The sequence below is a fragment of the Bos indicus x Bos taurus genome, chromosome 6 (assembly GCF_003369695.1).
Source record: "Bos indicus x Bos taurus breed Angus x Brahman F1 hybrid chromosome 6, Bos_hybrid_MaternalHap_v2.0, whole genome shotgun sequence".
In the NCBI taxonomy this organism is placed as follows: Eukaryota; Metazoa; Chordata; class Mammalia; order Artiodactyla; family Bovidae; genus Bos; species Bos indicus x Bos taurus.
The window spans coordinates 115,459,524-115,481,194 of record NC_040081.1 but is presented as its reverse complement, the minus strand read 5'-3'; the positions used below and the strand labels follow the sequence as shown (position 1 = coordinate 115,481,194).

The following is a 21,671-nucleotide window of genomic DNA, read 5'->3' as shown; positions in this document are numbered from 1 at the left end:
ATAAACTGTGGAAAATTCTGAAAGAGATGGGAATACCAGACCACCTGACCTGCCTCTTGAGAAACCTTTATGCAGGTTAGGAAGCAACAGTTTGAACTGGACATGGAACAACAGACTAGTTCCAAATAGATGCCATCCAGCCATCTCATCCTCTGTCGTCCCCTTCTCCTCCCGCCTTCAGTCTTTCTCAGCATCAGGGTCTTTTCAAATGAGTCAGCTCTTTGCATCAGGTGGCCAAAGTATTGGAGTTTGAGCTTTAGCATCAGTCCTTCCAAAGAACACCCAGGACTGATTTCCTTTAGGACGGACTGCTTGGTTTTCCTTGCAGTCCAAAGGACTGTCTAGAGTCTTCTCCAACACCACAGTTCAAAAGCATCAATTCTTCGGTGCTCAGCCTTCCTTATGGTCCAACTCTCACATCCAGACATGACTACTGGAAAAACCATCGCTGTGACTAGACGGACCTTTGTCGGCAAAATAATGTCTCTGCTTTTTAATATGCTGTCTAGGTTGGTCATAGGTTTTCTTCCAAGGAGCAAGTGTTTTTTAATTTCATAGTTTCAGTCACTGTCCACAGTGATTTTGGAGCCCCCCACAAAAATGAAATCTGTCACTGTTTGCACTTTTACCCCGTTTATTTGCTATGAAATGATGGAACCGGATGCCATTGTCTTCATTTTTTGAATGCTGAGTTTTAAGCCAGCATTTTCACTCTCCTCTTTCACCTTCATCAAGAGGTTCTTTAGTTCCGCTTTGCTTTCTGCCATTAAAGTGATGTCATCTGCATATCTGAGGTTATTGATGTTTCTCCAAGCAATCTTGATTCCAGCTTGTGCTTCATCCAACCGAGCATTTCGCATGATGTACTCTGCATATAAGTTAAATAAGTAGGGTGACAATATACAGCTTTGACATGCTCCTTTCCCAGTTTTGAACCATTCAGCTGTTCCATGTCCAGTTCTAGTGTTGAATTACATTAGGCTTCCTAATTTTGAGATATTACATTCCTGGAATTAAGCCCTACTAGAGTATATATTATTGTTTAATCCATTATTGGGTATTCTGTTGAGGATCTTTATTACTACATCTGTATTCTGAGGTGTTACTGAGTTTTCATCTTTCAGGTCCTGTTTGTTTTGTATAAAGGTTATGCTAATCTCATAGAATGAATGGAAAAGCTTTCCTTTTTTTTTTTTTTTTCCAGTTTTCAGGAATAGTTCAACTTTCCTGTTCCATGAAGGAAAAGGATAGACTAATAGATCCCGACCTAAAGCTCTGGGACCTGGTTCATTGTTGCAGGAGGAGGAAGAGGGACTCAATATTTTTTACTGCCTTTTCAATAAACACTGTGTTTATGAGCCTGTTTGGGGATTTCTGCTTCTTAAGTGAGTTTTACAAACTGATATTTGCCTGGGAAATTATCCACATCCTTCAGATACAGGGGTGGGTGTAAGCTGTGCTCAGGGACACTTGACAGCAGTGGGGACTTGACGGCTGCAGGACGGTCCGTTCCCTCCCTCTGGCTTCAGGCTGCAGAGAGAGCACTGAGGGGGCCGGGCAGGAGGCCAGGCAGGCGGCAGGCAGTGCTCCCGGCGCCCCAGCTCTGCCCACGGCCTCCCCCCAGCTCTGCCCACGGCCTTCCTGCACAAGCTGTGCCCGTGGCCTCCCGCCAGCTCTGCCCATGCCTCCCCCTAGCTGTGCCCATGACCTCCCCACAGCTCTGCCCATGGCCTCCCCACAGCTCTGCCCACAGCCTCCCCCCAGCTCTGCCCGTGGCCTCCCCCGAGCTGTGCCCGTGGCCTCCCCCCAGCTCTGCCCATCCCTCCCCCCAGCTATGCCCCCGGCCTCCCCCCAGCTGTGCCTGTGGCCTCCCCCCAGCTCTGCCCATCCCTCCCCCCAGCTGTGCCCCCGGCTTCCCTGCATCTCTGCCCACAGCCTCCCCCCAGCTGTGCCCGTGGCCTCCCTCCAGCTCTGCCCATCCCTCCCCCCAACTGTGCCCCCGGCCTTCCCCCAGCTGTGCCCGTGGCCTCCCCCCAGCCCTGCCCATGCCTCCCCCCAGCCCTGCCCACGCCCTACACGCCCGCCACCCCCAGCTGCCGGAAGTCTGTATCGTTTGGAACGTCAGTGCATCGACTCGACTTCTGAAGCACAACGTGCAGAGCCGCCTGTGCAGCTCTTCTTTCGTTGAGAGGCATCCCGTGCTCGCGTGTCCTCCTGTTGCAGAAAAGCCCCTTCCTGTGTGTCCGTGTCCGTGCTCACTCCCGCCGTGTCTGTGGTTCATTTCTTCCCTTGTTCAGCCTGGCAGGAAGTTCAGAGAACCAACTTTTGGGTTTACTGATCACATTTACTTCTGGCTTTTTCCAGTAATTTCAGCTTTTGCCTTTACTTCCTTACTAGTTGAAGTTTTGTATTAAGTTATGCTTGTTTCATTTGGAGGGTGTATTGGTCGTTTTTGTCTGACTTGAAGATGTGATCGGCTGTTTAGTAGGCAGTTGGGCAGCTGCCCTGTGTTGGCTGGAGGGGAGCCCCTGTGGGTGGTGCTTCCTTCCTTGTAGGACATGCCCCCCTCCGAGTATTCCAATCATTTGGAAGATATGTATCCCATTCCTTCCTTTCAGCGGTCGTGCTTCAGCTTTTAATAATTTGTAAGAATACGTCTATATGATTATCAGTTAGTCATTTCATAGTCTCCTCCTTCACGTAAGTCAGTGCCTTGAGCCCGTTCCTAATTCCTGTTCCCCCAGTTTCTTACTTGTTGTGGTCAAGTCTGCCTCCTCAGACCGGGCCGCCCTTGCAGTTTGCGAGTCTGCGGTGCCGCTGTGCCAGCCGCGCTCACTCTTGTGGTGGTCACCGCCATCCGGCTCCGGGACGTGCTCGTCTTGGGCTGAGGCTCATGGCCAGACAGCAGCCCTGGCGCCCACCCTGGCACTCAGCGAGTGGGGAGCGTCTCCCCCCGTGTTGGCGGGCCCATCTCTGGTCTCTCAGTTTCTCTTTGGTGTGATTCATCTGATTTCCGTGCACGACAACTGTGGAGACTTTGAGTGAGTCAGTGTGAGCGCCGAGGCGGAGAGTCCGGTGACCTTTCTGTAGTTGGAGCTTCTCCTGTCTCCACACGCGGTCTCTTGCATCATTAAAAGTCTCCCCTCGAAAGTGTCCTGGTGGCTCTTGCTGGTACTCAGACTTTCTGTCTTTGCATCCCCCGTGCATTCCACGTAGATGACAATGAAGACCAAGCAGCGCATGCTGACGGAGGACTGGGAGCTCTTTAAGCAGAGGCGGTTCATCGAAGAGCAGGTGCGTGTGGGTGGGAGGGCGTTGTCGGAGTGAAGCTGTTCGCTGCAGAGCAAAGGGCTGCGGAGCCCACCTTGCACGTCTTGCTCGGCAGACCTGTTTGCAGGCTGGTTCTCCTTTCCGCTTCCTCGTCTCTGTACTCCTCCAGGGACACATTGTTTATGGAGTGGTTCTCCCGGTCCACAGCCTCCCCGTGTCCCCATGGGCTCCTCCTGGGTGGGTGCTGCGTCTCCGGATTCCCTTCCAGGGGCGACGCACAGTGAGGCCCCAGGGCCAGGCCGGGTCCAATCCTCGTGTGCCAGGACTGTGCTGTCTCGCGGCTGCTGCCCGCCCGGCTCGCCCCTTCCTGCCGCAGGCTCTCCCCGCCCTGCCCGCCACCTTGGCGGCTCTCCCCGGCCCGGCACGCTGGTCTTGGGGCCATTACTTCACCAGGAGACTTGCCCGCTCGGCCCGGTGCCTGCGCCGGTGTCTGCTGGCTGCTCTCGCAGTGAGAGCCCTTGGCCTCCGCTCCCCTCCCGCCCGTGGTCCCTTCTGGGCAGCGCGGGTAGACAGGGCACCTGTGCTCTGCACCCAGCGCGTGGCCTGCGTCAGACGGGCGCCACCCATGCCTGTGCCCAAGCTGGCCCGTGGGCCCCTTTTCTGAAACACAGAGGCATGCCTGCCCCGGCGGGAGGTGAGGCGCTGCCTCCTCGGTGGCCCCCAGGCCCACTGCTTCTCCAGGCACGGCTGGTGCGCTCTGCAGCGGCCTTGCTCCCCCTGCCGGCACCACGTGTGCTGCCTGGCCAGCTGCCATCCTGCCCCGTGTGGACAGTGTCTGCGTAGCCTGGGGGCTCAGGGCGGCGCTCAGCGCTCCTGCTGGCCTGGGCTCCCCGTGCCCGGACAGCGGCGTCCACGCTGCCTCCTGCACCGTGCTCAGGCCTGGCGCACCCCGGCGGCCTCCCCACCTCTCCGGCAGGGCTGCTGAGCTCCTGTACCTCGTGGTTTCCCCTGAAGTTTGGTTTCTCGCTTCTTTCTTCGTCCAGAATCTAAGCTCCTGGGGGCAGTGATTATCTCCTGGGGGCTGCGAGTCCCCAGCCCACCGGAGGGCCAGGGCAAGGGCTGGGTGTCCCCCATGAGGGCGTCACAGGGTGTGTGCTGCTGAGGCGCCTGGTGGACTCAGCCCCCTGACCTCTGTCCAGGCCTCTCCCTGCCTGCGCCACACACTGCTCGTCTGCCCCCCTTCCCAGCCCTGGCCCTCCTGAGGAAGCTGCGGGCAGCAGGTCTCTGAGTGGGACGTGCACAGCATCAGAATCACCGAAAAATACAGCCATGTCATGATGAAGGTCTTGCAAAATTAACCTGTTGGCTCATGATTTCCTCCAGTTCACGAAAAAGAAAGCCGTCGCTGGCGAGAACAGCTTCACGGACACCATGCGGCACGTGCTGTCGTCGCGGCTGAGCGTGCCCGACTGCCCCAACTGCAACTACCGGCGGAGGTGAGCGCGCGCAGGACCCCGGGCACTGCCCGGCCTGCTGGCCCCGCGCTGACCCCCTCACGCCCCGCAGGTGTGCTTGTGACGACTGCAGCCTCTCCCACATCCTCACCTGCGGCATCATGGACCCCCCAGTCACGGGCGACATCCACATTCACCAGCTGCCCCTTCCGGTGGACGCGGCTCCCGACTGCCTGTCTGAGATACAGCCACCCGGTGTGTCGTCAGCCAGCTCAGGGTCGGCGTCCAGCTCTCCCATCACCGTTCAGCAACATCCCAGACTCATCCTCACAGACAATGGCTCTGCACCAACATTGTAAGTCATGACTTTGTCGTGAGGTTTCTCATGACAACTCATCCGATTCCAAGATGCAGACCCAATGACGTCTGCAGAAGTATGGGCAGCGTTAAGGGTGCTTTTCAAGAAGAAGGACCCTTCATTTTTTAAAATCGCTTTTAACACATGGATGCAGTAAGCCCAAGCATGGACGCTATTTCGTGAGCTGCCGGATGCAGTGAGGCAGGCGCGCATCGGTCTGCGGGGAGCATCTCCCATGCTGGCCTGGCCTGCACCCATCCTCCTCATCCTCAGCTGGCGTCCACGCTTGCTCCGTGTCCTGCTGGGATCTCAGATGGTCACTTTAGCAAGCGACTGAGAGGTTCTGTCCGTGTTCCCACATCAACCACAAGACGTTTTGTGCGAGCAAGGGGTCACCAGTTCACAGGGTGGGAATCAAGCCCCATCCGACTCCTGGATGGGCCGTTCCCTTGGTGGGTGTTTATTTAAGAGATTAAACATATTCTCCGCATGTCGTGGCGCCCGTGTGGGTCAGGAGCCCGGGGGAGGGACGGTCGCCCCGACTTTGCTTCCCGTGTTCCTCGGGATTCTCGCCTCCCGACCTGGATTTCGTGCGGTGGCCCCGAGGCTCTCCTTTGGAGTCCCTCAGTTCTCCGTGTGGCTTTGATCTCGGACGCTGAGCTCTGCGGCTGCTCTCACTGAGCCCTGTGCTCCCTCGGAGCCTGTGCAGGGCAGAGGGCCGTCACAGCCAGGCGTGAGCTGGCTCAGGACGAAGCGGCTGCAGCCAAGCACCAGTCGTCAGGGCAGAGCCCAGGCTGGCAGAGTGCCGCCTGCTCTCGGGTCTTAGTGGCTGACGCCAGCCCTGGGCACGCACGCTGCGGGCGGGGCGGAGCCAGGACCACGCGAGGCACTGCGGGCACCTGGCCGCCTGCACCGTGGGGTCTGTGTCTTCCCACAGACATGGCCATCCCAGACCCTCCTGGCTCTGGGCCACGCATGTCCTTTTCCTGCTGCTGCTCCGAGCGTGAGATGAACGTGCGGCATTTCCGTGGCGGGGCTGCAGGGCTGCCTGGACGCCTGAGTCTGGAGTCGCCAGGCCGCAGGCAGCGCGTGGGTCTGTTACTTCACTCGGCCCCCCCCGGGGTGGTATGGGTGCCACGCAGGGCAGTGTCTGTGTCCGCAGGTTGTGGGGGCACCGGAGCCGGGCGTTCCCAGCAGCTGGCCTGCCCGTACTTGCTGTAGCAGCTCCAGGTGACCGTGCACGATGCTCCTTGGACTCAGTTCTCCCAGAAGTGGGATGAAGCTGAGTCTGGCTGTTCTGGACCATCTGCCCTGAAGCCCAAAGGGCTCCAGTTCTTAGGCTTTCTCCTTCCGGACGGTTGAGGCTCACGGTGGATGCGGAGGCATGATGGTGTAGGCCCACGGGGTGTCGCTTACCGTCAGGCCTTGAGCCACGTACCCCGAGCTGGGCGCTTCGTGCCATCTCTTCTCAGGCACCAGAAAGCCTTACGTTTGAAGTGGTCTTCACAGCCTTGAAGGCACATTACTTTGTTTTTGTAGATATTCCATTTGCCTATCACTTGGATGTCTTGTTAAAGCTGCTAACTATGAGTTTGGAACGGACTTGCCTACAGCTGGCCTTGTCACATAAGTGCTTTTATTGTTTTGTTCAGCTGGCTATCTCTGAAATTTTGGTGGTTATAAAAACAAACACTGAAGACCTAAGGTTGGTTTCTGTACCCCTTTAATTATAATAAAAAATAGCATTTGTTTGAAAATGACAGAGAGAGAGAACAGTTGTACACCAGGGCGCTTCAAGTTGATCTATTGAAATTTTGTGGTTTCCTTAATGTTTCTCTGTTCGGAGTTTTGTTTTCCATTCTTCTGGACAGAACGAGTGGTCCTCTTCGGGCATTTTCCTCCTGGTCCAGGTTACCGGGAGCCCCTGAGACGCATGCGTGGGGCCCAGTGTCACGCTCCTGTGCGTGAGCGTGGCTCTCCTGGGTGGGCAGTGCATGGTCCTTAGCGGCCACGGCCCCGCAGTGACGTCTCTGCGCGTCTCAGTTGCAGTGACGATGAAGACGTTGCCCCGCTGTCGGCCAAGTTTGCTGACATCTATCCCCTGAGTAACTACGAGGACGCCGAGGTGGTAGCCAGCATGAACGGCGTCCATGGCGAGCTGAACGGCGGCGGGGAGAACCTGGCCCTGAAGGACGAGGTACATGCCCAGCCTCCGCATCACGACGATGAGTCACCCCAGATGGTGTCCGGGGTTTGAGCGTTCTGTGTTATTCTGGTTTAAAAAGCATAAGTTACAAGTGACTATCTTTGTGACTGTCTTTAAAGTCCCCTCAGGTAAGCAGTACCAGCAGCAGTTCCTCGGAAGCTGACGACGAGGAGGCAGACGGCGAGAGTAGTGGGGAACCCCCGGGAGCCCCGAAGGAGGACACGGCTCTGGGGAGCGGGAGCCCCAGGAAAGAGGAAAGTAAAGTGGACAGTCCACCCCCGTCTTACCCAGCTCAGCAGGTACGGCTTTATTTCCTTGAACTTGGTTTTGCCCAGGCTGTCTTCTCTGTGTCTGGTTTCTCTCGACATGAGTGCTACTGAACACAAAAGTACGTTCCTGTGAAAAGCTTGTGAAGGTCAGACTGGTGAGAACCGAGACCGCTCTGCCAGACGGTCATCTTTTCTCTTAGAGACTCTGGTTTTATGATGGATGCTCAGGCAGCTCCTAAAGGAAGAGCACGTGAGGGCCAAGGCCCATTAAACCATTGTAGTAGGTGGTGCGGTCTACAGGGGAGGGGACACTGGAAGGGGTGCCCTGGGCCCTCTGCCCCCACTTCCTCCCCTCGCCCTGGTCCAGGACCTGCTCACCCCAGCCCCTGCTCACCCCACCCCCTACTCACCCCCAGCCCCTGTGCGCCCCCAGCCCCTGTGCACCCCCAGCCCCTGCTCACCGCAGCCCCTGCGCACCCCCAGCCCCCGGTCCTCCCCAGCACCTGCTTACCCCAGCCCCTGTGCACCCCCAGCCCCTGCTCACCCCACCCCCTACTCACCCCCAGCCCCTGTGCGCCCCCAGCCCCTGTGCACCCCCAGCCCCTGCTCACCCCAGCCCCTGCACACCCCCAGCCCCCGGTCCCCCCCAGCGCCTGCTCACCCCCAGCCTGTGATCACCGTTGATTTATGCAGGTACGCACATTCTTCTCTACTGACGAGAAAGGCCTACCCTGACACACTGCCCTTTCCCCGCCCGGCGGCGTGTCCTGCCAGCTTGGTGGAGCTCGCTCCCTCACGCTCTGCTGCTGCCCTCTGTGTCCTGCTGTGGAGACAGGTCCTGGTTGTGCTGTGCTTTGTTTTCAGTCTGCTGGTGGATACTTGTGTTTGCCTCCCTTTACTTTCCCATCGTAAACTCTCCAGTGAGTGGCCTCACGTGTCTGACGTTTCACACGTAGGCGGTTTTGTCCCCAGGAGGGTCACCAGCAGCGGCTTTCCCCAGTCCGAGCGTGGTGGTCTCCCCTGCTGTCACAGGGGAGAGCTTTGAAGTCTTGCCAGTCTAATAGGTGAGAAATGGTAGCTCTGTGAGGTTTCCGTTTTTATTTCACTTTTTATGGGCAAAGTTAAGCTTTCTGTCATAGATATTTAAGGGCTGTGTGGGCTGTTTCCTTTTCTATCTAGTGTTTGGGTTTAAGAGTTCTTTAAACAAGTCCTTTATCAAGTATGTGATCCACAAATATTTTCTTTTGGTCTGTGATATGTCTTATTAGTTTTTTTTTTTTTTTTCAGTGTTTTTGAAAAGCAAAAGTTACTGATTTTGATGCATTCCAGTTTATCAGCTTTTTCTTTTATGAATCATGCTTTTGATGGCATATCCAAAAAACTTTTACCTAATACAAAACTATTTTGCTGTGAAAGGTTTGTAATTTTAGCTCTTGCTCAGGTCTGTGGTCCACTCAGCTCAGTTTTGCTAGTGGTCTACAGCGAGGGTCGTTTGATACCCAGCTGGCACAGCGCCTGTGTCAGAAAGACCACCGTCCCCGCTGCATCGCAGGGGTCGCTGGTTGCAAACCAGCTGGTGGCTGAGGGCCCACGGCCATGCCCGGCGTCCTGCCCTGTGGCCTCCGCACCCAGAAACCTGTGCTCTGCTCGACTGTCGCTGGATTGTAAGTTTGGAAATCAGGCAGGATCTGCCTTTCTCTTTTTGGGCCTCTTTCAAAATTGCTGAAGCTGTTCAGAGTCCTTTGCATTTCCATATGTGTTTTTTCCAGGTGGGAAAGTGAAAGTGGTTCAGTTTGTCCGACTCTTTGCGACCTCATGGACTATACAGTCCAGAATACTGGAGTGGGTAGCTGTTCCCTCTCCGGGGGATCTTCCCAGCCCAGGGATGGAACCCAGGTCTCCTGCATTGCAGGCAGATTCTTTACCAGCCGAGCCACTAGGGAACCCTGGGTTGGAATGTTAAGCTTTTTAGAATTAATTTTTATTAGAGTATAGTTGTTTTGTAATGTTGTGTTCGCTTCACATACATTTTATTTTACTGTTTTTGGGTAGGGGCCACACCTCATGGCTTATAGGATCTTAGTTCCTGACCAGGTATTGAGCCTGGGCCATGGCAGTGAAAGTGCTGAGTCCTCACCACTGGACCGCCGGGACTCCCCCATGTGCATTCAGGGACCACTGGTTACCTTCTGCAAAACACCTGTGGAGTTTAATGGAGGTTGCATTGAATTCTTGAGTATTTGATAGAGTTCATCACCAAAACCCTCTGGACCTGATCTTCTATTTGTGGGATGATGAGAATCAATTTTGGGAAAACAGACTTATGAACATTGCACATGCTATTTCTTTCCATTTGTTTAGGTCGTCTTTAATTTCTTCCTGTAATTTTTAAAAATTTCTAGTCTGTGTTTCTTAAGTTTATTAAGATTTTAGATGTTTTTTGATTGTATAGTAAAGGTATTTTCTAATTTTGGTTTCTTTCTCTTTCTTTAACATTCATTCTTTGGCTGAGCTGGGTTTAGGGCGGCACATGGGGTCTCCCATCCTCCTTGCGGCGTGAGGACTCTTGATTGCGGCATGTGAGATCCAGTGCCCTGACCAGGGTTGGAACTCGGGGGCCCCTGCATCGGGAGCACCAGGGAAGTCCCTGGTTTCGATTTACAGTTGATTGTTGGTAATACACAGAAATACAGTCAGTTCTTATGTATTGATTTGCAGTTGATTGTTGGTAATACATGGAAATACAGTCAGTTCTTATGTATTGATTTACAATTGATTGTTGGTAATACACAGAAATACAGTCAGTTCTTATGTATTGATTTTGAATTCTGCAGCTTTGCTAATAAACTTATTTGTCCTAGAGTGGTTGAGGTTTTGTGGGTTTGTTTTGGGGTTTTTTTGGTAGATTACTTTTGGGTTTTATACATACAAAATCGTGTTGTCTGTGAGTGAACAAGTTTTCCTTCTTCCTTTACAGCCCGGATTCTTTTAATTTCCTACTCTTGCTTTATTGAGCTAGCTAGAACCTCTAGTACAGCATTGAATCGAAGTGGTGCAAGCAGACACCTTTGCCTGTTCCCAGGCGTGGGGGGACAGCGTTGAATCTTTAACCAGTAAAATACGATGGTAGCTGTCGGTTTTCCTTAGACGTCCTTTGTCAGCTAAGGAAGCTATGTCCTACTCCTTGGTTTGGTTTTTTTTTTTTTTGAGAATTTTATCGTGAACATTCATTGGGTTTAAGATGCCTGTTCTGCATCTCTTGAGATGTCCCTGTGGCTTTCATCCTTTGTTCTGTTACCAAGTTGTATCTCATCAAGGAATTTTGAACCAATCTTGTGTTCCTGGGATAAATCCCACCTGGTCATGACCTATAGTCTTTTTTTTTAATACATGTTCTTGCCTGGCTTGCTAATGTCTTGTTAGGATTTCTGTATCTATGTTAATGAAGGATATTGGTCTGTTGACTATGATGTCTTTGAAACTCAGCATTAAAAAAACTTAAGATCATAGCATCCAGTCCCATCGCTTCATGGCAAATAGAAGGGGAAAAAGTGAAAGCAGTGACAGATTTTTATTTTCCTGGGCTCCAAAATCACTGCAGATGGTGACTGCAGCCATGAAATTAAAAGATGCAAAGAGTCAGACACGACTTAGCTACGGAACAACAGCAGCAGCAGCAGTGATGTCTTTGCCTCAGAGACTGAGCTGAGGAGTGTGTGTTCCACCTGTATTTTCTGAAGGAATTCGTCTGAGATTGATATTCCTTAAATATTTGATGGAATTCACCAGTGAAATCCCGTGGACCTGATCTTTTTAATTAAAATTTCGTTTACTTGATACAGGTCTGTTCAGATTTTTTATTTCTTCTTGGATTGAGTTTAATGATTTGTGTCTTTTTAGGAATTTATCCATTTCATCTAAGTTGTCTAATTTGATGTCTCATGGTTGTTTATTATCTCTTTTTAGTTTTGTGGAGTCTGTAGCAATGTTAATTCCTGATTTGGGTAATTTTATTTACTACTTTTTAACTCCCTCAGTCACTCTGGCTATATTTTTGTAAATCAGTTTTTTTTTTTTTTTTTTCTATTTTTCTCTTTTTTGTTTCATTGATTTCTGTTCTGATCTCCATTATTTTTTTTATATATTCTTGGGGTTAATTTTTTCTATTCCTAGCTTCTTAAATCTAAGGCTGAGATTACTGATTTTAGAGCTTCCAAATTTATTAAGACTTGTTTTATGGCCTAACATGTGATCTAACCTAGATGTGCACTTGAAAATTGTGTTCTGCCCCTCTTAGGTGAAATGTCCTGTAAATGAAACCGGTCAAATTGATAGCGTTATTCAAGTCTTCTGTATCCTAACTGATTTTTTATCTAATTCTAAAAATTACTGAGAGAGACATATTGAGGTCTTCTGTTATAACTTTTGGATTATCTATTTCCTTTTTCAAATCTGCCAGTTTTTGATTCATGCGTTTTGGGACAGTGTTGTGGAATGTGTATCCATGTAATTATTGTTCTGCCTCCCTAATATATTGGCCCTTTTGTCACTGTGAAGTGTCTCCCTGCTGTTATTTCTTGCCTTAGACTATTCTCTCTAATATTAATATAGCCATTCCAGCTGTCTTCAGGTTGCTATGTGTATGTTTTATAAATTTTTGTCCTTTTAATTTTAGCTCCTTTGTGTCTTTTTCTTCCAGCCTTTGAGCTGGATCTTATGTGTGTATCCTGCCCCTCGGTCCCCGCCTCTTGTTGGGAGCGCCCCATTCACGTCTAACACAGCTGCTGGCAGTGCTCCCGTCTGCGCTGTGCCGGTCGTTTCTGCGCCTCGTGTTCTTCTACCTCTGTCTCTACTTCCTTTTTTCATATCAAACAGAATTTTAGTGTACCAGTTTTAATTCTGCTATTGATTCTTGAATTATGTTATTTTTGTTTTGTTTTTCAGTTAGTTTTTAAAGGGTGTGGGGAGTTGGGGATAGGAAGATCCCTGGGCAGGAAAGCTAGACCCCTTCTGTTCTTAAGTAGAAGTTCTAGCAGGTTTGCATGAATAAACGCTTCTCAATATGTTTTTTTCGTTTGGTTGATTTCCAGAGCCTCAAAACGATTGCCTTTGACAATTGTGTTCAGTTTTGCACTTGTTTTGAGGGAGAAGAGTCACCGACTGCTTCATTCCACCTTAGCCGGAAGTCCCGTCTCTGGTGCACTTTGAAGAGCCTCTGTGTAGCCATCCGTTAAGCAGTGTGCGCCCAGCGGAGCATGGCACCAGTGGTCTCCTTGTCCTTGGTCCCAGCTCCCTCTCTCCACTCTGCCATCTTGCAGTCTCCGCGGCCCTGCTCACACAGGCGCGGGATGCAGACGGGTGAGGCTGCCGCCCCGGCAGGCACCCAGCCGGGGTGAGGTGCGCACGCCTTGTCTCTCCAGGCCTCTTCAGTCCCAGTCCTGGGGGCCCTCGTTCAGCTCGCAAGGAGGGACCCGTCTACCCGGGGTGTCAGGACGGGCCCCGCTGCCTTTGTATTTGCTGTGTGGCTGACTCGCATTCAATCCATATCGTTCTTTGTTTCCCTAAATACTCAGTACTCACTTACTAAATACTCTTTTTTTTTTTTCTTTCCCTTTAGGCAGAACAAGCTCCAAACACTTGTGAATGTCATGTTTGTAAACAAGAGGCGTCTGGATTAACGCCTTCAGCAATGGCCGCTGGCGCCCTGCCTCCCGGCCACCAGTTTCTGAGCCCCGAGAAGCCTGCGCACCCTGCGCTGCACCTGTACCCCCACATCCACGGCCACGTGCCCTTGCACGCCGTCCCACACCTGCCTCGCCCTCTCATCCACCCCACCTTGTACACAGCGCCCCCCTTCACACACAGTAAGGTGAGTGGGCAGACAGGGCCGGGGCGCTCACGCGCCACTCAGACCTCTAGAGCGTGTTTAAACAGACAGACCCGTAAAGTGACGGCTGTGTGGGGCAGCAGCCACGCTCATGGGAGGGTCTGCGAACGTTTCCTTTTACTGTAATACTGTGACCTCCTGGAGTTTTGAACCTTTACATTTGTAAAAACAGTCGTGGACGTCATAGTTCGTTCCTTGGGAATTGACCAGGACGTGAAGAGGTTTTCATGTGGTACTGGCGTAATGGGTTGAGCTGGGGACCACAGGGCCTCTGCCCACCCAGAGAGCAGCCCAGTTCTCCAGCTTTTCGGGGCCTGGCGGTGGCGGGTAACACAGCTTGAACGTAACGTGAGTCCTCTAACACTGGCCAGGCTCCGCAGGGTCTTAAATGACAGTCCTCTTAAAGGACTGTTATGTAGAAAGGCACAAGCTTGAAGGGGGGCGCCCTGGGCACCATGCAGCGGAGGCTCGCCGGCAGGTGAGTGGGGGGCCGGGGGCAGCCAGGCGGGCCTGGCAAGACGGGTGACGGCTGGGAAGGGCGGCACGCGCTGCCTCCCGTCAGAGCCTGAGGCGCGTGCTGCGCCCTAGACGTCGCAGTGCAATCGTTAGGTTTGTCTCGTTCTTCGTACCTTAGATAGCTTTGCCTCACTAGCTGTTTTGAACTTACTTTTATTGATTCGGGTCATAAATTTTAATTTTTCATCAGTTATTCTGGCTAATGTTATTAGCTCTAATCAGTCAAAAATAGAACTCTCCCCAGACTCTACTCATAGACAGTGATTCTCTAGTGTTCGAAAGGGAGCATGTGGTGTGAGAGGGACTTCCTCAGGCCGCACATCACCCCTCACTGGGGTTTGCTGTTTGTCTGCTGGGGAGGGTGCCGGGTGAGAATTGTTGGTTTATTAGAGAGCATCCTCAGTTTGTTATGTTCTGTGATAATAAGTGCTTGGTAACCACTCAAATTTAGGCTTAAATTTTATTAGGTTGACTGTTGCTTCCCCGATAGCTCAGTTAGTAAAGAATCCGCCTGCAATGCAGGAGACGCCAGTTCAGTGCCTGGATCGGGAAGATCCCCTCGAGAGGGGATAGGCTACCCACTCCAGTACTCTTGGGCATCCCTCATGGCTCAGCTGGTAAAGAATCCACCTGCAGTGTGGGAGACCTGGGTTCAGTCCCTGGGTTGGAAAGATCCCCTGGCAAAGGGAAAGGCTACCCACACCAGTATTCTGGCCTGGAGAATTCCATGGACTCTATAGTTCATGGGGTCGCGAAGAGTCAGACACGACTGAGCGGCTTTCTCTCTCTGACTCATTGCTCAGTTCAAACACTTAATGACACCTTTGTTAATCGGGTCGTTCTAAGTAGCATATTCATGTTTACATTCAAGGCCAGGCTATTTGGACGGTCCTCCCAATCCTTCACCCTTTTCCTCAGGTGAGCATATGAGTTTGGAAGCTGTTTGCTCCTTGTTCTTACCTAAATAGAGCTCCATTTCCTAGTCCTAGGGAACCACCTGGAGAAGAGGGTGTAGAATGTTCTCTCATATGTTCATGCTGGTAGAAATTATTCAAGAATTAATTCCTAAAAATCTTCAAGTGAAGTAGTGAAATTTATTATTCCCACTCTAGTTAAAACTGAGTTTTCCCCTGGATCTTGGCCTTTTCTCAGGGTGTTACCAGCAGTGTATAGAAGGATAAAGGAGGGGAAGCATCATCTGGGTCGCAGTCTGTCTCTGTTACCACTGAACTGTAATCCAATAGGTGGATGAGAAAGATTCATGGGTTGAAGAAACTGCAGAGGAGCAGCTGTGAGGCTGTGTTTTAGCCACTTACTGTTAGTGCCAAGATTATTCACTGACGCAATTAAAATATACACTAGCTGGGTGCCATTTTTATTTGGAAAAACGAGATGCATTTGACAGCATACTTGGTTTGTACCTGGTATAAAAATGTTTCTCTGCATAGTCTCACGTCGTCACTTACCAGGTTTTGCAAAGTTACTGTGTGTTCTTTGAGTTAGTCTGACTTAGTTGAGTGCTGTGGCGGCATCTGTACCTAAATGCACAGAGCGTGCCCAGCCCTACAGGAGCTGCTGGAGGAGGACCGAGCTGTAGTGGAAGGACATGGTTGTCCTCAGCTCCGTCAGAGCAGGTTTCTCAGCGAGATGCCTGCCCCACGCAGGCGGGGGCGGCCCCGAGTGTGGGCAGCCGTGCCCGCTGAGGCTCTGCTGACCCAGTTCTCTTCCTGCGGCATCAGGGCCTTTAGGGATTTCTGCTCTGGTTAGCTGTCGCCTTTAAGACTGTGTCACTCTAGTTGTAATCTTTAATTCATACTTTTGCCATTGTGGATAAATAGTACCTAAAACGCTTGGAATGGGTACTGTTAAAATTTTATTTTCTTGAGATTAGAAAGACTTGAAAACTATTTCCATTTTCAGAAGTCTTCATTACCACTGATATGTTTGTAATTTGTATGTTGAGTAATGTTACTTAAAAATTAAAAGTACTTGCAGGAGGTAAATACAGTGATGAAATACTGAAGAAAAAAATTAAAACTAAGTGACAGGAAATTTAGTTTCCAAATATTTGGGCGTTCTCTAGCTGTCTCTCTGTTGCTGGTTTCTACTTCAGCTCCGTTCTATCTGAGCGCGCACTGTTTCTGGTCTTTCGGGGTTGCCTTGTGGCCCAGGGTGTGGTCCGTCTTGGCAGATGCTCCGTGTTCCTCAGGACAGATGGTCTGCCGTTCTGTGTGCGGCAGGCAGTGGCTGGCTGGCGGTGTGGGGTCCAGGTGTGTTCTTGCTGGCCCCTGCTGCCCCTGCGCTCTTGCTGCGGAGGGCGGTGGAAGTCTGCAGCTCACGGCGGACCTGCCTGCTCTGCGGCAGGCCTGGCAGGCTTGGCCTCACGCAGTTTGGTGCTCTTCTGTTAGATGCTTGTGTGCTGGGGGTTCTCATGTGTCCTTGGAGGGTTGCCCTTCAGTCACTAGGGAAGGCTCCTCGCTCTGAGGTCTGGTCTGCCCACTGAGGCTGCCTGGGTGATTTGCCACTGCTGCCCGCAGCAGGTGTCTTGTCGACAGGCATCGTTGGATCCTGGGGCTTTGGGGGCTGGGGGAAGCTCTTGTTCTTTAATATATTCTGATGATCTCGGCATTTTCATTGGTGTATTTATTCCGTTCACTTTGATTTTTTTTTAATGTGTTTGGATGAATACCCATGTTTGTAACTATTTTCTATTTGTTGCCAGAGGCTTCCTTTTCTGCTTTCTGTACTCTCACTTGAGCGTTTTCTGATTCATTTTATTTCCTCTTAGCGTATCAATCACACCTCTTATTCCGTTTTAACGGTTGTGTTAGAAAGCACCTTCTGACTGAGCTAGGGCCGCTTCCAGCGCTGCTCCTCCACTGTGTGCAGTTGAGCTGCTTGTAACAGATTGTTCCCAGTTCCTGCTTCCGGTCCCTTGTGACTTGCAGGCATCATTTTCATTTATCCAATATTAATCACCCGGTACATTGTTGCTATTATTACTGCAAAGTTTTTTTTTTTAAGATCAGTTAACAGAAAGATAAGAGATTTTATTTTCCTGATGTTTATTCCTTTTCCATTGCTCTCTCTTCCTTTATGTAGATCCAAGTTTCTGACCTATATTATGTTCCTTCTTCCTGAAGAAAATCTTCTAACATTTCTTGCAGGGCAGGTCTGCTGGACGTGCATTCCCTCAGTGTTTCTTTGTCTGAGGAAGTCTTTATTTCTCCTTCACTTTTGAAGGATAATTTCGCTGGATACAGAATTCTAGGTTGGTGGTTTTTCTATTTTTTCCTTTGAACACTTAGAACCTGGTTAACCCCACTCTCTTCCTGCCTGTGCCGTTTAAGTGAGATGTCTTCTGTGACTGTGTCCCTTGCTCTGTAGGACAGGGTTTCTTCCCGTCAGCCCACCCCTAGGCTGCTACCAGGATTCTGGCTTTGGTTTCCTGCAGCTGGGATGTGCTGCACCCGGATAGGGTCTCGTGAAGGTCTTGCTGGTGCCCTCTGAGCCTCCTGGCCTGCTCTGGTGCCGGTCGAGAGTTGGGACATCCTTGGCTGCCACTCCTCCAGGCCTCCTTCCTGTCTGCTCTGCTCCTGCAGACTCCAGCCCATGCGGAGCGTCTTCTGAGAGGGCCCCAAGCTCTTGGACAGTCTGTTCTCTTTTTTTGTCATTGTTGGTGCTATTTTTTGGAGGATTTTGTTTGTTTAAATTCTTATTTCTCTTCGCATCTCAGTTTGAAAAGTTTCTCTTGTCGTATCTTGAGGCTCGTCGATTCGCTTCTTGGCTGTGTTCAGTCTGCCGAGTCTTGGTTTTTCTTTCCACGTTTTTTATTTCTAGCATTTCTTTTTGACTCTTTCTTAGAATCTCTCTGCTCACAGTACCAATTTGTTCTTGAGTGCTGACCGCGTTTCCTGTCAGAACCCACACAGGAGAAGTTTCGGGTTGCCTGCCTGCCTCATGGTCTCCCTGTCCCTTGCTCTGCTGTCTCTTCCTGAACCTCTGACCAGACCTTCTCATCCTGCTTTTCATACCTGTGGTCCCTCCCAGCCTGATCGTCTTCTGTTCTGAGAACTCCTTTCTGGATCACTCTTCCAGTTTGGTGGTTTTCTTGTTGTGTCTAACCTACTCCTTGAGTTTTTAACCCTAATTGTAATTCCTATTTCTAAGCTTTATTTTTCAAAAGCGTTAGAACCTCTCCACGTTCTCTTGTCCCTCGATCACCTGTTCTCTCATCTCTCCTTTCTGTGAGTGCGTCACACATAGTGACTCTGTTTGGATGAAGCTGTGAGGCTCTAACCCTTTTTATCGTGAGGTCATGCATGCTCAGCAGACCCTGAATGGGGGTGCTTCCTTGGGAGGGGACCCCACTTGCTGGCGTGGAGGTGCTGCTGGTGCGCTGGCCCCCGGACCCTCCAGCTCCCCTTGTCTCTGGCTCTGCTTCCTCCCGTGGGACAGCAGGGCCGGCCGCTCGTCTCTGTCACCGTGGTGCACACGCCCGCAGGGCGCCCGTCCCTTCTGCACCTCCGCTGGGGCCGGTGTTTCTTGCTGTGTTCTTACCAGTTCCTGTGAACGGTTTCCCTTGCTTTCTCTGTAGCTCAGCACCTGGTTACAGAGGTGTCCTGTGCCGTTTGTCTGGGATCTGGGACATGTCTCCCCTCAACGGACAAAACCCAAGGAGAGCGGGGGAGGACTCACCACCTGAGAGAGAAGAGCCCGCGGCCACGGCGCCTGCTCCTCCCCTGCCGCTGGCCTGGGGCTGTGCTCGAGGCCCCCAGCTTTAAGTGCTGTGTCCTTCCTGTCTGGAAGATGTGTCAAGAAGCAGTTGCCCCATTAGGACGGGGCTGGAGCACAGGTGGAGCGCTGTCTCGGGCTCTCCACAGGAGCACAGGGGTGACTGTAAACGGTCGGTGAGTTCAGTGCATTGAGGGAGCCTGGTGACGGGGCTCCCACACGGCTGTGGGCGTGCACACCCCTCACCCCCTCACTGGGTTCCTTGTGTGCAGCCACTGCGGACGTGGCTCGCAGAGTTACACGTGGAAAGAAGTATACATTCAGTTGGAGTTTGAGGAAGGAAAAGACTGCATGGGGAAGAGGGACATGAATTGATTGCCATTTGCAGGTCATGGTGGGACCTGAAACCTGTATTTATTTGAGTTCACTTCTTCTGAGCTGAGAAACAGCAGAAAGAAGGTGGTACTCTCTGGCAGGAGCACCGAGGGGCCTCTCAGGAGAAGCCCAGCGGGGAGTGACTGTCTCCCCTGCTTGCTGGGCACCCGGCGGCCCTTGCGTTCAGGCACTGGGTGTTGGCAGCAGCTGCTGCCCGCTGCTCCCCAGGCACCGGGCTCCATGCAGGGCAGTCTGGGTCTCACAGCTCAGCATAAATTCAGAAGTGTGCTTGGCTGAAGTCATCAGTTAGTGTGTCTGGGCTTCCAGTTAGAGCAGAATTGTGCTTCCCTGTGAATCAGTTTTGTCTCAAAGTAAAGAACGCATCAGAACTTCTGTGAATTACAGCCATGTGGATTTGCATAAAGATTAAACTCAGTGCTGTAATATAATAGCGTTATCACACGTGCTTTAAATCGTTCATGTTTTTATGGTGGTGCCCCCAGAGGGTCTAGGTGACAGGTGCCCCCTCTCCCTGGGCGTGGGCGGGCCTCCTGTGCGGATGCCTTCACCCAGGTGCAGCTTGGTAGCTGCGGACCCCTGTGCCCCTTGGCCTCCACCACTGGACCTCCTGTTTTGCATAGATGGCCTTCTGAACCAGACATACGGCGTCACTAGCTTATGTCTCCAGTGTAACAGCTCCGTGGTTACAGTCCTTACTCCACTCAGCATTTGTTGAACAGCAGGCTGTGCCAGGCCCTGTGCTGCGTGCTAGATAAAGGAAAACAGTACCCCAAGCCCTTGCTTTCAGAAATCTCATCGTCTAAAGAGAAGACAAAAACCTGATCAAATTTGAAAACTCAAAACGCCATGGCGTACCTTGATAGAAATTGTAGACGCAGTGTAGACAAATGGCCCTGAGGGGAGACCCCGGCCCCAGAGCCTGTGGGTGGGCCTGCAGAGAGGTGACGCGGGGCAGAGCACTGATGGCTGAGCAGAAACCAGAGAGGCGTGGGTGGCATATGGTCCAGGCCTTGAGCGGACGCTCTCGGGGAGGCGGCGGCGCTCGCTGTCCCCGGGCTCTCGAGGGGCTTGCCAGCGTGCAGCGTGAGTCTGCGTCCTGAGCCGGCCGGCCCGACCACGGGCACAGGCTGGCTGTCCCACCTGCCGGGGCGGGTCTGCGCGCCCCGGGGCCTCCAGCGCTGAGGCCTCCCATCTGACCGGGCCTCGTGCCCGTCCCTGCTCCGTGGAGACTGCCACCTGCTGAGGGCCTCCTTGTCCTTGCCCTTTGCCCCCGAGACTTCCTGCCAGGTCAGCAGGTCAGGCTCCGCCGAGGTGCTGGGGGTCTGGTCTGCCCTACTTCCTCCGCTGTCAAGTCCCGAATCTGCTCCTGCCTCACCCTCCACCTTCGTCTGCCCGAGCCCGTTGAGGGTCGGTGGTGTGCTAAGCTGCTCAGCTGCCCGAGTGGAAGGACCCCGGCCCCGGCCCCTGAGAGGGCAGCAGCACCTTGAACTGGGCTGGGGGGGGCTGGCTTGTGTCTTGGGAGACCCCCCCCTTAGCGCTCAGGAAACACTTGCTTTGGGCCAGGCGACACTGAATACTCCGTGCACAGTCTGGTTTAACGCTTACCACGTCCCCTGGAGGGGGGTGTTTCCAAATTACAGATGAGAAAACTAAAGCTCAAAAAGATTGAGTAATCTGCCTGAGGTCACACAGCTAGGAGAGGGCAAGCTGGCACGTGAACCCCTTAGCCCATGCAGCCCAGAGGCTGGGACGGGAGGAGAGTTCAGCCCAGCTCCGTCCCTGACGCGGCGCCCCCAGGAGCGGGGCCACAGACCCTCCCTTCCTCCCTTCCCGCCAGTGCTCTGCCGCGCCCCCCACCCCACCCCCACCCCACACCCCCGTACTAACAGCCCCGGGGCACCCTTGTCCTGCTGTTCCGCTCCTCTCCCAGAGCGCCGCAGGCCCACTTCTGCACCCCGCTGACCAGACCGCCTCACCCCGCTGCCTCAAGCCCTCTGCGCCCCCCAGCCCCCCGGGATAGAAGGCACACGGGCGTGTCTCTCTGTGGCCCCTCAGCCCGTCGGGTTCTCCCTTGTGCTTGGACGCCGGCCAGCCCTGTGCTCTGGCCTTTCCCTTCCCCACTCTGCCCGGCCTGGCCCTTGGGGTTCTGCTCCTGGGGGTCCTCCCCAGTGCTCCCTTTCCCCGCCACTGCAGAGCTGAGCACACTCACTGCTCACATCCATGTCCCAGGGGGTATTCCCATGCACACCCGGGGTGGGGCCGGGGTGGATGGCGTGTGCTGGTGTAAGCGAGACGCGGGGCGGCAGGTCCAGGCTCCAGGGGCCCCGCCCCCATACACCTTCCATGATTGGAGGCAAGGCAGTTGCTCCACCAGTAGGTTGGAAGTGAGTCTTGAGTGCTGACGGGGAGAATCCTGGACTCGTGGGCTCGCTGGGGCGGGCCACTGCAGCCTGGGCGCTGTGGGGTGAGAGGAGGGCAGTGACGGCCTCTCCAGGGCGTGGCAGCTCGGCTGTGGCGGGAGGCTCACCCCAGGCCAGCAGGGTCGTGAGCTGCAGTTAGGACGTTCTTAGGAGTAGACACC

General features: G+C 52.8%; 1 protein-coding gene across 2 annotated transcripts in view; it reads left to right on the top strand.

Moving 5' to 3' along the window:
- Positions 1-21,671, top strand: part of FAM193A (family with sequence similarity 193 member A) — a 148,961-nt gene that overhangs the window by 102,593 nt on the left and 24,697 nt on the right. For both annotated transcript variants that reach the window (XM_027545325.1, XM_027545326.1), the window contains exons 8-13: positions 3,217-3,294; positions 4,654-4,766; positions 4,837-5,079; positions 7,126-7,279; positions 7,408-7,587; positions 13,175-13,426. In XM_027545325.1, coding sequence (XP_027401126.1) covers positions 3,217-3,294; positions 4,654-4,766; positions 4,837-5,079; positions 7,126-7,279; positions 7,408-7,587; positions 13,175-13,426 — 1,020 coding nt within the window. The remainder of the gene's footprint in view (positions 1-3,216; positions 3,295-4,653; positions 4,767-4,836; positions 5,080-7,125; positions 7,280-7,407; positions 7,588-13,174; positions 13,427-21,671) is intronic.